Source organism: Centruroides vittatus, unplaced genomic scaffold (genome assembly GCF_030686945.1).
Source record: "Centruroides vittatus isolate TY-2023 unplaced genomic scaffold, ASM3068694v2 contig_962, whole genome shotgun sequence".
In the NCBI taxonomy this organism is placed as follows: Eukaryota; Metazoa; Arthropoda; class Arachnida; order Scorpiones; family Buthidae; genus Centruroides; species Centruroides vittatus.
The window spans coordinates 1,157,359-1,175,046 of NW_027122638.1; the positions used below are offsets into that span (position 1 = coordinate 1,157,359).

General features: G+C 29.0%; 2 protein-coding genes across 2 annotated transcripts; both read left to right on the forward strand.

Moving 5' to 3' along the window:
* Nucleotides 1–2,108: 2,108 nt before the first annotated feature.
* On the forward strand, nucleotides 2,109–6,480 carry LOC136985368 (uncharacterized). The gene is made up of 4 exons (XM_067282639.1): nucleotides 2,109–2,251; nucleotides 4,292–4,508; nucleotides 4,843–5,142; nucleotides 5,214–6,480. Exons 1-4 carry the CDS (start codon nucleotides 2,194–2,196, stop codon nucleotides 6,469–6,471), a joined length of 1,833 nt encoding a protein of 610 aa, XP_067138740.1. The 5' UTR covers nucleotides 2,109–2,193; the 3' UTR covers nucleotides 6,472–6,480.
* A 6,256-nt stretch (nucleotides 6,481–12,736) lies between these two features.
* On the forward strand, nucleotides 12,737–14,517 carry LOC136985356 (testis-specific serine/threonine-protein kinase 2-like). Its single transcript, XM_067282626.1, has 4 exons — nucleotides 12,737–12,925; nucleotides 13,011–13,230; nucleotides 13,868–14,042; nucleotides 14,122–14,517. Exons 1-4 carry the CDS (start codon nucleotides 12,801–12,803, stop codon nucleotides 14,490–14,492), a joined length of 891 nt encoding a protein of 296 aa, XP_067138727.1. The 5' UTR covers nucleotides 12,737–12,800; the 3' UTR covers nucleotides 14,493–14,517.
* The last annotated feature ends 3,171 nt before the right edge of the window (nucleotides 14,518–17,688 follow it).

The following is a 17,688-nucleotide window of genomic DNA, read 5'->3' on the forward strand; positions in this document are numbered from 1 at the left end:
TGCCTAGTTACTTTCAACCCACTCTATATAATGCAGCAAAGAGAAGCAAGCTTTAAATATCGTATAAAAAACCTTTAATATTATTATGTAACGATCAAAATAAAAAAAAATTTAACCTAACCAATTTATTAATGATAATAAGATAATATAAACCCACCACAAGACGGATTTCGTTTACTTTTATTGTCCATTTAGTGTATAAAAACAAAGAGCACAAAAGATTAAAAAAAATAAATAAAAAAAGAAACTCGAATGAGGAAGAAATTAACTGAAAACTTCTTAAAAACTTTAATAGAATGTAAGATGGATCATATTGTTGTAAGCAAGCTAAATTGTTTCTTATAAGTAAGCTAAAAACAGAAATATTTTTATAGAAAGATTGGTACATAATCCGATTTATATAAACTAGAATTAATTCTTTCCTAAATACTTTGTGGATATAAAGGTAATTCCAATAGTTTTTTTATTATTTATCCGTAATTTTTTTAAAATATATACAAACAAAATTAATGAAAACAAAAATTCGTTTTAAAATGAAAATAATTATTAATAAAGTTGTTCAATGATAGAGAAACAATTAGCATAAACAATATATATATTATTAAATATATTTATATATTCAATTTTAGTAAATCCTAAATTTTCGAGTCAAATTTATGATAATTAGCTTATTAAAAGTTCTATTAAAATTGAAGTTCGCATACTTTACATTAGTAAATCCTTTCTAATAAGTACAAATTTTAATTTTAAGATATACAATCCTCTAGATTTATTAATTTATTTTACTATAATTATACAAGAGAAAAATAATTACAGTATTAAATTTTAGTAGATTTTTTTTTCCGATTTTCTCTTATTTTCATCGGAAATTAGCCAGTTTAATAGTGTTAAATTACGAGATTGCAATGTTATATAGGGCCTACATATTATTTTATTTTGTTTACAACTATTTAATCCCGTAGAAGTTTTAAAAATATATAAAATGTCAGAGATTTTTTACTTAAACAGAAAAGTATTTAGTATATTTATAGAAAGTACTAAACAAAAAGACGTTTAGAAGCTTGTATTACAGTCCTTTATTCTTAAATCAATTATTGGCAAGGCATGAAGCTGCAAGAAAATAGCCTACACTCTACTCCAACGCAACAATCCCCAAAAAATATATAAAAAAAATAAAATAAAATAATTTTTAATTTAAAAAACTGCTGAGAATTTTCTAAAATATCATTTATATGAATAGTTTTACAACCTGCAAACAACGGCCACTGACGGGGACAGGAAAAAAATGGCCGTTGTTTCCAGGTTATTTTGTATGCATTTTAGAAAGAAACCTCGAAAAGTGGATTCCGTTATTGGAGGTTCGAGTATACAAATAGTATGCTACTGTACGATACTTTATATTAGCCCATTTTTTAATATATATACATATATATATATATATTTCATTATTTATTTTATTTTCTTGATAACTTTAAATGTAATTTGTTATATCAAAAAATTTCGATAATGCCTACAAATTCTTAATTATTTTTTTTTCAAATATCACTTAATTTAAGTTATATTATTTAATTTCAATTCTGTAATGATTGTTTTATAGTTTATACTTATATTTCCCCCTTTATCTAATTGTTAAAGTACTTGAAAGCATTTGAAAAACAAGCTTTGAAGTAGGCTGATTGAATTCCGATTATTGTTAAATATTTGTACTATTTAATCGCAATTATCTTGCATTTAAAAATTCTGATGACGTAACTGAATACAATTACTTTATGAATTAAGCACACACCTCCAAAGTTTTATCAGAACTTGAAGGGTTTGTCACCGTTTAATTCGAGTTACCTCGCTATTTTCGCTTATAAATCCATTATTAAAACGAATTATTCGGGTGAAATAACTAATATTTTAGTGATATACAGAAGGGATAATGTATTTAACAATCATATAAACTAATTTAATAAGTTTTAGATTAAAAAATATTATTTTATAATTTCATATTCTTCGTATCATTCTCGCGTAACTTCGTTCCAAACTCATAATTGTTTTAACCAGAAAATTAACTGTTTATACAAGGAAAATTGGATGAAATGCGCATGCTCAGTTACGAAGAATAAGTGAAGAATTTCGTCATATCCGGCGGAACAAGTTTTTCACTCAACGCAACTTCGGGATCCTTCAGAAAGTGCATGAATTCCGATGGACATCCTCTACTCGTCTCTACTCCTTACTTTTATCTGCAATTGCAGGTTTGCAGGTTAGTCAATAAATATATATTTTTAAAATATAAATTTTTAAATTGTATATATTATTTAATTGCCCTTTTATGCTACTAATTATTCGGTATTAATTAATTATTAAATTATTTTAATCGCCATTTCAATTTATTATTGGTGCGCATTATACGTGAGAGATAATGAAATATTCTTCTTAATATTAAATTTATCGATTAATTTCTTGTTATTATCACTTTTTTTATTATGATAAAGACGATACAGGTTATTATTTCTTCAATAGACCATGAAAGTTCAATTACATTTAAGTGAAGGAAATCGTGTGACACGTACTGTACACTGAAAATAAAGGTTATTATCACTTTTTACCAGAAAAAAAATATATATATATTTATATATATAAGGTCAAATTTCCTAAAATTAGTTGGGGGCATCTGCTCACTTTATTGTAGAGTTCAATACACTCATTTGATTTCTTCAGTGACTTTCTCTATTGGATGCGTGTGGAAGTGGAAACCACGCACTGACCTTTGAACCTGCGACGAGCTTAGAGGACGTTTCTAAACGCTTCCTGTTCAGATTTGTATCTGATCATTTCGCTTAGTAGGTCAATTCTCCGGAATTGAAAACCATTTCGTGAAACTACATCCGATTAATTTGTCTCCAGGCTAATTTTATATAGAATGAATTTCGTTGACACGCAAAAATTTTCAATAAAAATCTTTGCAGACACACGATTAGGAAAATAGCATTTATAAAAATGTATTTCCTGAGTTGTAAATTGAAAAAAAAGGAATCTATTTTATATGTATATAAATTTTTCAACAGTTTTTTGTAGCCTGAAGATACCTATTAATAAGAAATAAAATCAGTTGTTTGTACTTTCGATTTATGGATTTCTAGTAGAACCAGATTTCTTCCATCCTTGACCTAATTCTAATTCGAAAACATCTATCAGAATGATATTCGAATTCATCTAGAATCCGAATTCTTCATAGAGATAACATCATTACTCCTGTAATTAATTTACTACGAAAATATTCCAGATAAACGACTTTCAGATTCATCAGATTTTATGATTATTTAATTTCTCTATGGGCAATAAACACTCGCCACATTCTAAGGTTGATTTTAATTATAATCAAGTGTTTAAAAACAATATAATTTAACATTTAAGCAACTTTATAAGCAATTATTTTGAATTTAAAATGTATATATGTATATTTTTTTATTATTTCTTCTATCGAAGAGAGCATTCACCTTCGACTTTTCAAGCAGGTACTCTCGTGTTTAAAAAACAGTATTTTGTTCCACAAGGCTGAATATTATCCTAGAAAATGGTTATTTCCTGATTTCTTAGTTCTTTCCATCGACTTATAAACATAGGAACAGATTTAAATTTATATACATATATATTATTAAAATAATAACAATACATTTTGCTATTTTTATGTAAAATGGTTCTATTATAAACGGTTGAGTAAAAATTTTTCTTTTTTTCTCCCCGAATTTTTGCCATTAATAATGTAATTATAACTGTGATCTCAATTATTAATTGCCCTTCGTAAGGTTGTAACGAGGATTTTCGACGACAACCTTCGATGAACTTGGCAAAGAATAATAAATTCTATAAGAAAAATTATAAAATATTTACGGTTAAACCTCCCGAAATCAATTATACATCAGTATTTATATCCCACTCCTCAGTTATGAGGCCTCAGTTAAAAATAAAATTAAAATTTTTGGAGGTTGTCCTCGTTTTCTCTGTTTTCATTACAGCCGGCTTTTCAATGTAGGACATGTCAGGGGTGGAATTCAACCTTTTCTACATTCCACAGACGTGTCACATGTCCAAAGACTCGTCACGCAATTTTATTAACTTTAAATAAGTTTATACATTTCTTATTGTTATTAAGAAACTATGAGCCATCATCAATTGCTGCTTAATTTCAATTAGATCCTTGTTAAATATAATTAAAATTATACTAACGGCATTAATTCTTAGAAAAATAAGCGTACAGAGTAAATATAATTATAAAAATTACTTGTAATTTTCTTCTTAGTTGGCCAAACTAATGGTGGAAGCTTAGTGGCACTCATTAATTCTGACGGTTTACAAGGCAACATCGAATTTTTCCCGGATAATTCCGGATCCGGTGTTACAATCCGAGTTTTACTTCACGGAAATTCTTATGGGGAAGTTTATAAATGGATGATCTATCAATTCCCATTAACAGGAAGTACCCGGGAGGATTGCAAAGAAAAAAATATAGGAAGAAGGTAACACACTTAATTACTTTATTATGACTTTTATCTATTTATTTATTCTTTTTATTTTATTTTATTGAGAATTAAATACGTAGAAAAAGGAAATAAAGTGCAAGATAATAAATTATAATCGTACTGCATATTATTTATAAACAACTAAGTTGGAGTAAATAAGATTCCGGTTTTCAAACCTGTTTAATTTTTCTGTTTTCTCTTCATTTAGTTAATTATGTTTCTTCCTGTTTATTTTAAACTTACTTCCTGGAAGTTTAATCTTGTAAATTTAGTTTAAATCACGAATAAATATACGCCTCTAACTGTGTTTTTTTTTTCTATCCTTTCGCAGTATTTATGACTTCACTCCCATTCATGGACATTTGAAATCGGGTCAAGATGCCATGTTTTCATCTAAAGTTAAACTAGATGGCTCCGATTCTATAGTAGGACGAACTTTAGTATTGAAAGGAGTCGAAAGAGGTCAAATAGTTTGCGCTACTATAAGACCCACAAGTAGAATTAAGACCTACAAAGCCACTTTTTACACACCTCTCGGAGGAGAAGTTTTTGTACGACAGACTAAATTTGGAACTTATTTATTTTCCAATTTATATTATGTAAATGGAACTAGAAGGACAACCGCTCACGAGTAAGTAAGATTATTTTCTACCTTTTAATTGAGATTATTAAATGTATTAATTTCGATAATTAATTTGGTAGATGGTCTCTTGTAAGAACGGCAGAAACGGACAGTCTTCAAGACAGTCACCGTCACGAAATTTCAAGATGTTCTGGTCTTCTGTCTTCGACTTTTCTTCCATCTTTTCCTCGAGATACTAATTATTTAGCAGTTGGGCATTCTCCTGGTGTAACAGCTGGTCTTACCTTTCATAATTTGGGAGATGTTGTAACCTTAGAATCCATACCGGGAACCATTTATCTTCTTTTGTTTTCTGACAGCAAACCCGAACAAGTGATAGCTTGTGGAAGATTGTTACCCATGGCTACAAAGATAGCCAGTGCCAAATTTATTTCCAGCATATCTGGAGAAATCAGTTTCACACAGGAATCGCCTATCGATCCAACTCTAGTGACAATCGATTTAGATAATCTTCGACAGAGGGCTTACAGTTTCGGCATCGACGATTTGCCAATCATTCATCGTGGGAAGAAGTCGTTTTCGTGTCCAAACATTGCAAAAGTCATGTACAATCCCCTGAAAGTACAACCGGAAAATATTCCCGAACCCGGTTCCGGTAGTATGGATCAATACGCAGTTGGGGATCTCAGTGGTAAATATGGCTCTTTGCAGAATCGAAAGAAGCACTTCCTTCAAGTCTATGACACGCAATTGACACTCTTCGGTATCCATAGCGTTATAGGTAGGGCCTTAGTGGTCTATTATCCGGATGGAAGCCCATTATCTTGTGCTAATATTGAATTAAACGGCGAAACCGTCACTGCATTCAGTACATTTGTACACCCTGTACAAGGACAAGTCATACTTCGCCAAGCCAAAGATAATCCAATGTCGGATACTTCAGTTTACGTGGAATTATCTCATTCGGCAAATGATGCGAAGTCAACTACGTATAACCATGGATGGAACATTGCCGAAAGAGCTGTAGAAACAGGAAACGAGTACAGTAGTACGTATTGTGAAACTGCTGGCCCTGTATACGATCCGTATTATGTAGCTTCGGGTGGGTCATACGCTTGCCAATGCTCTCGAGAGAATCCATATAGATGCAAACTAGGGGATCTTTCAAACAAGATAACCCGTCTTGACGTTCCTATTTACAAGTATCTGGCCAACGAGAGTACAATTGCAAGATACTTTTTCACAACTTCCAATGTTCCACTCTCTGGTCCAACATCCGTAATTGGAAAATCACTCATCATAGAGGGATCCGATTTTGTAGAATCGAGCATTACCTGCGCTAATATTTATGAATATATATCAAAAAGATCATTGTAAATATTGAAACCTTTGTATTTTTCTCAATAATATTCTAAAATATTCAATTCTACGTCACGCCATTGCTGTAATTATGATAATAGATTATATTAATCGTTTCATAATGGATATATTTTATTGAAAAATTGGATTTTATTGAAGCAATTAATAATAGATTTAATGTCTCCGTGTATTATTATATAAATCTTAATATTTTTTCTAAATTTTCAGTAAAATAATATAAAATCTGGTTATCGATTAGTTCATTGAACTGATGGACATCAGTAATAATGTAAATAATGATAAGTGGCATATAATATTATATATTATATGAAGCTGTTACTTCAATTAGAGTAGTTTGCAATATTTTAATCTTCATTAAGAAAAATACGCATTATATAATTAATTAATTAATTAATTAATTAATTATATGTCATTATATTTCCTCTAAACACTAATGCTTTGCAATATTAATTTTCTTCTGTAGGATTTTATGTATAATTATTATCAATAGTACTTTATAAATCATAAATTTTAAAATAGTCATAACTTAAAATATCCAAAAAAATTCGGATTATCGAATTCTTTTTGTATTGCTTAATATTAATTGCTACATAAATGTGTATGCCATTAAATAATAATAATAAAATGTGTTTTAAACTTTACAATATCATTAAAATTTCAGTTCAAAATTCAATCTGTTCGTTGATTTTTAAGTAATATTTACATAAACATAAACTCGATATAAAATAAAATGCAAAATTATTTTAATTTTGATTAATATTAATAATAATTAATGAGTATTTAATTAATATTTAAGTAGAAATGGGCGTAGAAACATTTAAAATGGCTGTTTTTTTAAAGGTTATTTTATGCATCAAAAAGAAACATTCCTGAAAAGATGGCCGCCATTTAGAGGTTTTGTCAGGTTAAACTGTACAAGAAGAACCTCTAATAACACCACCTGACAATACTGACCTGTAAACGGCGGCCATTTTTTCAGAAATGTGTTTTTAATGCATAAAATAACCTCTAAAACGGCCATTTGTTAACGTTCCCGTCAGTGGCCGTTGTTCACAGGTTTGACTCTATAAGCACGTTTTAATATTAAAAATGAACTCTTAGTATTAAATTAATTAGCATCTGTTGCTTAAAAACTATTATAATGGTTGTTAAATAATAAATAATGCAATTATATCTGTGTTAATTCTTTTATTATTTTTATTACAATTTTAAATAATTTAAGGGAAATTCTCTTGTAACTACAAATAAACGATTTAGTATTTATTTTACTTGATAAACTACAACTAAATAAGTCAGTACCATGCTGCCTACAGTTAAAATGATACTTCTACTTATAATAAAGGCTTTCCACCCCGTCAAATAAGGTTGCTCGTGAATAATTTTCAAATACAGTATAATACTATCGTTGCCTAATTTATCCTTGTTTCCCAGCAAAAACTGAGAGAAAAGTGTAGTAATTTCTTCAGCCTCTTGAATAATTAAAGAGGCATTTAACGTCATATCCAAAAATGTTCCACAGTAAAAAGTTAAGAAAAGTATGGAAGAAAAGTTTTGTTTCCATTGACGATTTAAAGTCATGTCATAGATATTAAATATAATTAAACTGACGAACGATAAGAACCACCACATGACCAGAGGAGAGTAAACGTCATCTATAGCTTTGGTGGATTCGCAGAATTTTCTATATAAATGAATTATATCCTGATATTTCATTCGATAGATATCTTCGTTGGTAAATTGAGATTTCAGCCATTGTTTGTAAGCACGAAATTCTTTTTTCAGCTTACTACACAGGGACGTGTACATAACATACAGCAATCCTTCGGGAATTTTGACCAATACTGCTCTTAATACTTGATGTGTAATTAAAATGAAAATGCAATAAATTCTAGGAAATGGTTTAGGTAAAATTCCAAAAAATAAGAAATTCACAAACGTTTCGGGGTCTGATAGCAGTAGAAAGAAGGAATTGGCAAAAAAAGTAAGAGAAAAGCAAATGGTGCCTATCATTCTCGATACTACGAATTTAGTGTCGATATGGTTCACGCATGGAAGATTTTCTAATATTTTGCGAATTCGGTGGCGGTTATAATGAAAATGGCATATGGAGAAACAGGTGACAACCGCCGATAATGCGTACATACCATTATCTAATACTAATGCTACCGACGTGTGAAGAGACGATATGTAAATTACAACCCAAATATAATGCATGCTAACAATAATGCTCAAAAAGAAACTTAGAATAGCTCTACTACGAATGTTTTTCTTTCTGATGTGCATTCCCCAAATATTTAATATTTTTAATAGTGGCCAGAATTCTTCTATAGTAGAAGGAATCGTTCTCACGTTATAAGGAGCAACATTGATCACCGTCCTTCTTCCTTGAATTAAGTTTTTGTACATTTCTCTATAAACAAAAGACATGTACTGTGCATTATATTATAAACAAAAGATATGTAATATATTGTATATTATATATATAATTATAAAATTTCTTACTTGAGAAGTAAGAATGATAAAAAGAGAGAATTCTTACGAGTCAGTTGATAACCAGTTGGTTCTGAAGTGCGGTGTTTACAATGCTACTAGTGTTATCATACTGAGAAATAGCGAAATGCTTTTGTAATGAAAAGTCGATTTTATATTATTATGACAAAATTGATTGAAGACATTTTTATTATAATATCTATCGATACATTAATTAATTTAAGTTTGAGATATCTGACATGTCTCTTCGTTTGATGAATTGCACAACAATTCTTACACACAACCTATATAAACACACTTACGCTGTCGATATTTCCTTCGTTAAAAACTTCCATTAAACACTATTTAAGTATCTTAAACTTACTTTTCACATATTATAAGGTAATAAGTGTTAATATACAGTATTATTAGTTTTTTTTTCTAATCCAATCTTCATTCTTAATTTGCAAAGATTAAGTTTGACTCTGGAGAAGAAAAGGTGATGCAACTACGATTTTCTAATAATAATCTTTCTGTATCTGGTCTCGATTTTCAGCTAACTCCGTTCTCGAGAAAATTTTTGAACTAAAATCACGTGACTTCCGGTCCATACCGAAAGTTCGTTAAATTAGTCCAACTTTCTAAAATTCCTCTTCTATTTTATTCTATTAGTCCGTCCGTCCGTCCTTCCTAAATCTCGAAAACAGATGAAATCCATACGGGAGGGAGGCTCCATCACCTATATACACGTGACTTCCGGTCTGGACCGGAAATCGCGTGTTTTTTAAAATTAAAATCTGAGCATTATGCAATCCGATGGTTGTCAAAATTTCTCATATTTTGCAATAATTAATGAAAAATTTATGCTAAATTAAATAGTTCACTTCTTCTCTTTATCCTAGTTCAAGGTCAGTGACCTTTACGTTGCCAAATTGTCTGGGACAATAAAATGGGACAATGTTTCTTTCTACTGAATGAATTTTCCTTTGTTATATATTTTAATAGAAAAATGTAATTTTTTGAGAATATTTCACTATAATGTAAATTTTAAATATCATTTTAAACTTTCAATCATTTTTCTCCTTATAATTATTATTAAAAATGTATAATTATTTACCAACATTTTAAAAGTTACACTAAAATCACAGAAAATTATTGAATATTTCTTGATAATTAGTTTTAGCCTAAATGCTTCTAAAATAAAACTTAATATATTAATTTATAATAAAACTTACAAAACTTTTACGTCAAATTGACGTCATTATCGTATATTTCTTTTAAGAAAACGGAAAGAATGACGTCAAATTGACGTAACAGTCTTCATTATTCGGACCCTTCAATGTATACCAGTAAGTCAAAATTAGGTAAATAAATAGATTTTTTGAAATTTCTAATAAACGAAAAACAAATAGAAAAATTGTAAATGAAATTGTTACTGAATTTAAATTCGATATTAACAAAGAGTCACGATGACATTTAAAAAATACTGTAATTTTTAACAAAAATTCCAACAGATGACAGTCAGTTGAATCGACCTATTGACTGTAGTGCATTCTAGCGGCATGTCATGAAACTAGTGTATTTATTTATGTTTAGTAGTTGTATTCTTTTGTAGTATGTACAAAATCGCAAATATGTACGATAAATACTTCAACGATACATGATCTTGCAGATTAGCACTTCTAATGTCTATATTCAAAGTGTGAAGTTCTGAAACTCTTGTATTTTTCTGGGTGAAAAGTAAGTTGCAGCCAAAGCACAGCACTGTGTTCTTATTTTGTAAATAAAGTAGCTATTGCCTGTACTATGTATCACCATTCGGATGCTTTTTTTAAATCAATAAGTGAGAAAACAATGTTCAGAACTCTCTCTTTCTGTGTCAGTTTTCACAATCATTTATGTGTTAAGTTGATAATACTGGGTGTTCCGCTCAAAAGTATCTAATTTTAATTCGCCATAAAAAAATAATAGTGTAAGACATATAAACGTAATAAGTAGCACCAAGTGGAAAAACTCATCAAGTTTTAAACAAATTCTTTCGTACAGCAAGATGGCGCAGAAGTCGAATCGTCAGCATTATTGTTCGGCCATGGCTTTGCCATAAGAGAAAGAGCACGACGTGATCTGGCATGGTTGCCAAGATCTCCCTATCTGATTCCCTTAGATTTCTTTCTGTGGGGTATGTATCTACTATGTATTTTTCTGTATTTCTGCCTGGCTGTGCTCAGCGGCGCCAGAGAATAAAGATTATTTTGACTGACTGACTGACTGTGGGGTTACATTAAAGGTATGATTGTTATTTATGTAAAAATGAAATAAATAAAACTTCGTCACAATGCCTGGCTGCAAATTTTAAACATATTTTTAATTAATTTAATTAAAATATATGTTCTCCACTTCAAATGAGTAGTGACTTGCTTTTGCCCCTGTACATTATACTTTTCCTGTTACCAATAGAGATCTATCTAACACCTTTTGAGGAAAAATTTTTTAATTAAAATAATACGAAATTTTTGTTTATAGCGGAAGTTCTATAGTTAATCTGTGCCTCCTGCTCCTTTGCTTTTCATATATTTTATCAGATTTTATCTATCTAACTCTGTTCTCGAGATTAATGAAGGACAGACAAATGGGATGACAATAAGATTATAGGTCTATAATTTTTTCAAATTGCAGCCCAATAAATTTTCACGTATAAGTTTTAATTTTGGATGATTCCTTGATACCAATCGAATTTTGAAACACGTATATATTTAATATTTTCTTATTAGTAGACATGCTTAATCAGAAGCTCTCACCCGTGTTTTCTTTTAGTTTTTAATTTTAAAAATTCTTTTTCTATGAAATACTTGAACACAGACAATTTCTATTGGTAACATTAAAGCAATGCAGACAGAACACGGCCCAAGATTAAATTATCCTCACAAATCTCGTCAAAAGTTAGAAACTAATTATTGCTCTGAAAAATTCTTTTGCATTAGATTATTTTCCTGGATTAAGCTGAAAGCCTATCGGTAGATGATTCATTTAGGATTTCATCAGTTAATCGATTAATTTAATAAAATTTAATTTAAACCTTTAATTTTCTGAATGATCTAATTAGTTTAATAACTAATAATATACACTAGAAAATGATAGTACTAATCCTTCGAATTTTCAAAAATCACGATAAATCATTTAATTTCACGAAAACCATTTTATCAATTTTTAAAACAGACCGACTTTTCAAGTTTTTTTTATATACTTTTATTCGTTTATTTAAAAAATTCAGCAACGAGTTACATAACTTTCCCGGCGAAAAAGTTAAAATTGTGTGTGGCGCCATCTCTTATGAAATTTTATTTTAAAAAAAAAACTTTTTATATTATAAAATGGCAAAATTATTAATTTTGAGAGTAGGGATACGTTTTATTTTAAAAAAGTGTATATGCTAATAACGAGTAAAATCGTCATTCAAGACTCCTCTCTATCTTCCCATTCCCTCGACTTTTAACCCCCAAAATTTAATAGTTACAATAGTGTGTCAACACAATAGAACAGTGAGGTGTAAACCTTGGTTGTCTGGTTGTCATATATATTATTTTATGAGGTATTTTCTTATATTTTATATATCTTAATGTGTATAATGTAAAGAATACATGCTGATCTCACAGTACACCATTGGGCACACCCCTTGCTGCTGACCCGGTTGAATTGATTGACGTGCTTACTTTTACAAGTTGGAAAGAATAAAAATAAATAAATAATAAAATAGTAATAATACGTAATACGTAATACGTATAATACCATAATTATTATTATATAACTATTATTGAATAATGCTTCGCATGTAAGAAGAATATTGGGAAAGTGGCGCCATGTCATCTACTGGCCAAAGTTCTCGTGGTCCCTGTTCGGATGTGATTACTCCAATGGATTTTCTAAGAAAAGAAGGTTATCGAGTAGGAAACATAATCGGTGAAGGATGTTATTGTAAAGTTAGGTAAATATATATTTCTAAACGGACAAATTATAACAGTAAATTTTTGGTGTTCGGGCCGAATAACCTAAATTAATTTTAATTTTAGACAAGCAGAAAAAAACGGAGAAAAACTGGCAATTAAGATCATATCTAGGAACAAAAAATCTAAGGAATATATTCATAAATTTTTACCACGTGAGCTGGAAATCATATCTGAAATAAAGCATCCTCATATTGCCCTGATTAAACGCATAATAGACTTTGGCCATTACGTATATATCATTATGGAATTAGCTGAAAATGGCGATCTACTTAATCATATAATGGTAAATTTTTCATGTATTACTTTCCTTATTACTTATGGATATTATATATAACAGAGGAAAAGTATGGTCATCAGTCAAAAAATGACCCTCCTCCAATAATTTCGTTTTTTTTTTTTTCTTTTTCTTTTACTCGGGACGTCGAGAAATACGAAAATTAGGGGATTTTTTCTGTATGTATGGATGTAAATGTGTGTGGAACCCAATTTTGTTTACCTAATTTGAAGCTTAATAACTCATGTGTCTCTTGTCGAAAATTTCTAAAATTTTGCAGGGAGGTTTGTGTATTAGGAACATTAATGCTATTAAATTTTGATGGTCAAAGATCAAGGAGGTGGAGAGCTAGAAAGAATCACGTGTCGTATCTCGAGTGGGGTCGGACTTAATGAAGATTTTACTCGTTATTATCATTTACAATTGTTTTTATAAAACTCGTCTCTACCCTCAAAATTAATCTTATTGCCATTTTATAATAATTAATAATGTAAATTTTTTTTTTAAATAAAACCTCCTAAGAGATGGCACCACTCACAATTTTAAATTTTTTGCCGGGAACGTTACGCAACTCGTTGCTGGATGTTTATTTATCATTACGATGCGCGACTTGTAATCCTTTTCTTAAATTCATATTTACTTTTAGCACCATCGTTTCGTACCAGAAGATCGCGCCAGAAAATACTTCTTCCAATTGGCTCAAGCTGTAGACTATCTTCACAAAAAAAACATCAGCCATCGTGACTTGAAATGCGAAAATTTACTTATAACAAGCAACGACGTAATCAAATTAACTGATTTTGGCTTTTCGAGAAAATGCAGTAAGTCTAGAATTGGTACTAAATTCTCGAAATGGGAATTTGGCTAAGAATTTCATGTTTTTTTTTCTTTTTTTCCCAGTCGATCGCAAAACCGGTAGGAAAGTTCTCAGCGAAACTTATTGTGGAAGTGCAGCATACGCGGCTCCCGAATTGCTGCGTGGTACCCCATATAATCCAATGATGAACGATGCTTGGAGCATGGGGTGTATTCTGTTCATCATGGTCACCGGTACCATGCCATTCGACGATTCCAATCCACAAAAAATGATCCAACGTCAATTGGACCGTCGCTATCCTTATCCTTCTTCACTGAATAAAGAAATAAGTATGGAATGTAATGCTCTGATCGTTCGGATTTTGGAACCTGACGTCATAAAAAGAGCTACAGTTGACCAAATAATAAGAAGCCCGTGGCTCTGTCGTCATAGAAATAAATCGATGTCGTGCTGATTTCCAACAGAAATATTTTTATTCGGTACAAAAATTATTATGACGTATAATAATTTTGTTCGTAGCTAATGACCATTAAACGGTATTTTTATACCACCGTGCAATATTAACACAGAAAATCTAGTGTTTGCTTGTTTGTACATATACCGCAACGTGGGACGTTTATTATTATTTATTTAAGACATGATACATAAAATACATTTAATAATTAGTACAGAGTATGCCATTATATCTTGGATCACGGAAATAAAATACTCGTGTGTTATTTAGATACTATGATTAAATTAATGATAATGTTTAATTGTTTTATAAGATCAATAAGTAGGTTCCATAAGTTCAAAATCAGGAATGGCAAGTGAGGTAGCATTGCAGTTAAAAATTTAAAAATTTATTATTGATTAAAATAAAATTTGAAATAGCTTTAATATAATGTATATTATTATTTTTTATAATAAAAACTTTTAAGATAAAAATTCTCCTTGTGAAAATTTCTGCATCACTTCATCTCCTACCTCCATCTGTCGACCGAAACAGCAATAGTATGAGGTTAATGCAATTTTATTTCATAAAATAATTAATATATCACCTATAATAAATCTCAATCTAATATATTTATATAATGAAATCATTATTTAAAAAATATTATTAATATATTAATTAAAAATTAAATAAAAACACGCATCTTATTATTACGTGTGACAATTGACTCGTATATTTAGTAAATTAAATAAATGGAGTTAATTGACACTTTATGAAAAGATTTTAACTTTTTTTATCATTTAAAACCTTATTTAAGGTAAAAATAATAATAAAATAATAATTTTATTTAAAAATAAAAGCGTTATTTAACAACTTTTATCTTCAGCCTCTTCTCCCCATCAATGAAATTAATGCTGAAAATATCATTTATCATATTAAACAATGTGTTATTACTAATTATTCTCATGAAACTTAGTAATTTAATAATGTTATAACAACAAATTCATTGCACTTTGATCATTATTTTTTTATTATTTGGTATATTTATTATCAATCTTAAAGTTTCCCACAGAATTTAACAGCTAATACGTGTCTTTCAAGCAGTTCTACTTTAAAGACAATTCATATACCTTTACAAATTATTAATATGAATGAAATGTAGAATATGATGATCACGATCTTCTTCATCTTCTATATTATCTTATCCATTCACGCAATTAATTTAAGTCTTGATGGCGGTGTAGCATCAATTGTAACCACTTCATTCAGACAGTAACACAATAGAATCAAATGGAACAATTCGCTTTGTTAATAATCTCTTACAAAAAGACCTTTTATTATCAAAAAGACGTATTTATATTAGTAACACATAAACATAATTGAATAATATTTGTTTATACTGATATCTGCTGTAAAAAAAAAAAACACGCGATTAGAACTGAAATAAGTATAAATTTAAACATCCACGTGCTGCCTAAGAATTTTTTAGCCAATCAGAAAGTTAGAAAATAATTTAAAATATATTTCTAATTGTTTTCTTCATTGTTCTAACACTTATTAGGCTGCAGTTTTCAAAATGCAGACCTATACATTCGCACTGTCTGTCCTTCCTTAAATCTCGAGAACAAAGTTAGATAGATGAAAATCGAGACCGGATATAAAAAGCTGATTAACTACATACGAACTTCCAATCTGGACCGGAAATCACGTGATTTTTTAAATTAAAATTTGATTAAAAATTGCATCCCGTCATTGTGAAGATATCACAATAAGTAATTGTTTGTTCTAATTAATAGTAAGTGATGGAAAGTGTAAAAAATGCTGATAATAATGGAAGAACAGTTTAAATGTGCAATTATTGAATATATCTATTGAACTTACGATCATTATACGTATATATTATATCTTTGATCGTAATTAACATATTATAATGATAAATTAGTTAAATAACAAAAAACAGTTAAATTTTAAGCAAAAATTATCATCTCGCATATTTAATTATTAATTTAGAAAAGAAAAACAATCGAATGTGTTTATTGTGACGTCGTCACAATGCCGGTCTGCAGTTTTTAAACATTTCTTAATTTAAAAAAAAAAAAAAAAAGCTACATAATTTCTGTTCTCGAGATTAACGAAGAACAGACAGACAGACGGACATTCAAAATTTACTCACTTATTACAATTACGCGATATTAGCTTTAATTGTATTGAATTGTGTAGTGTCGCCATCTGTCGAATAAATAATTTATTAAACAAAAAATAATTAATTTATTCGTTAAATAAAACATAATTAATTTTACTTAAGATGCGAAAATATAAACGTATTAAAAATATATAAAAATTGCGTAATTTTGAAGTAGAAAGAAGAAAGATAAAATAAATTTTACAAAATAATCATTTTAATAGAATAAAAATAAGAGATTATATATATATTAAGTAAATAAATATAAATAAATTTAAGGATTTTAAATGCAATTTATAAGTTTACCTATTAAGATAAATGATCCTTATCGATTAATATTTTTTTTTACTCCTCCACCATTTTAATAACAATCCTCATTTTCCAATCTTCTTCCCATGAAATTTAATATATTCTTTCGCCTTTATATGAATAGTTAATTAATTTTCCAAAAGTAAATATGATGATTAAAATTTTTACATGATTTTTAATGATGATATATCAATTTTCATTTGTTCAAATTCGCATTAAAGAGCTAATTTGTTTTTCGTTACGACATCATGAGTTCAAAACGACTCATTAACTTCCTCTTTATCCACTTTCTAATAACTATAGTTTTTCTCGATCTGTATTCATTGCAAAATAATACGACGCTAAACACGACCATAAAACTGCAATGATTTCCTCGTTAGTAAAAATCACCATTTACTTATCATTCGACTCGAAAGATGGCGCTAAATGTTTACGTCACGCTTCTCCGTCCCCTTTTTTACTAATTTAATAATAATGATACTCGAAAAATTATATTATTATTTTTTATTATTATTATTATTTAAAAAAAAATTTCTCCTTATTGTCTCTGGTGTTTAAGACTTTATAGAAATAATAAAGGAACGATATAATCTATCGTACCGCCGTCTGACGAATTTATTAATTGTTATAGATAAATAACAGTGTATAAAGGAAATTATCTTGTGTTATTTAAATTTAAAAAAAAATCTAGTAGTGTCTTAAACACAACGAATTTTTTTTTAGTTT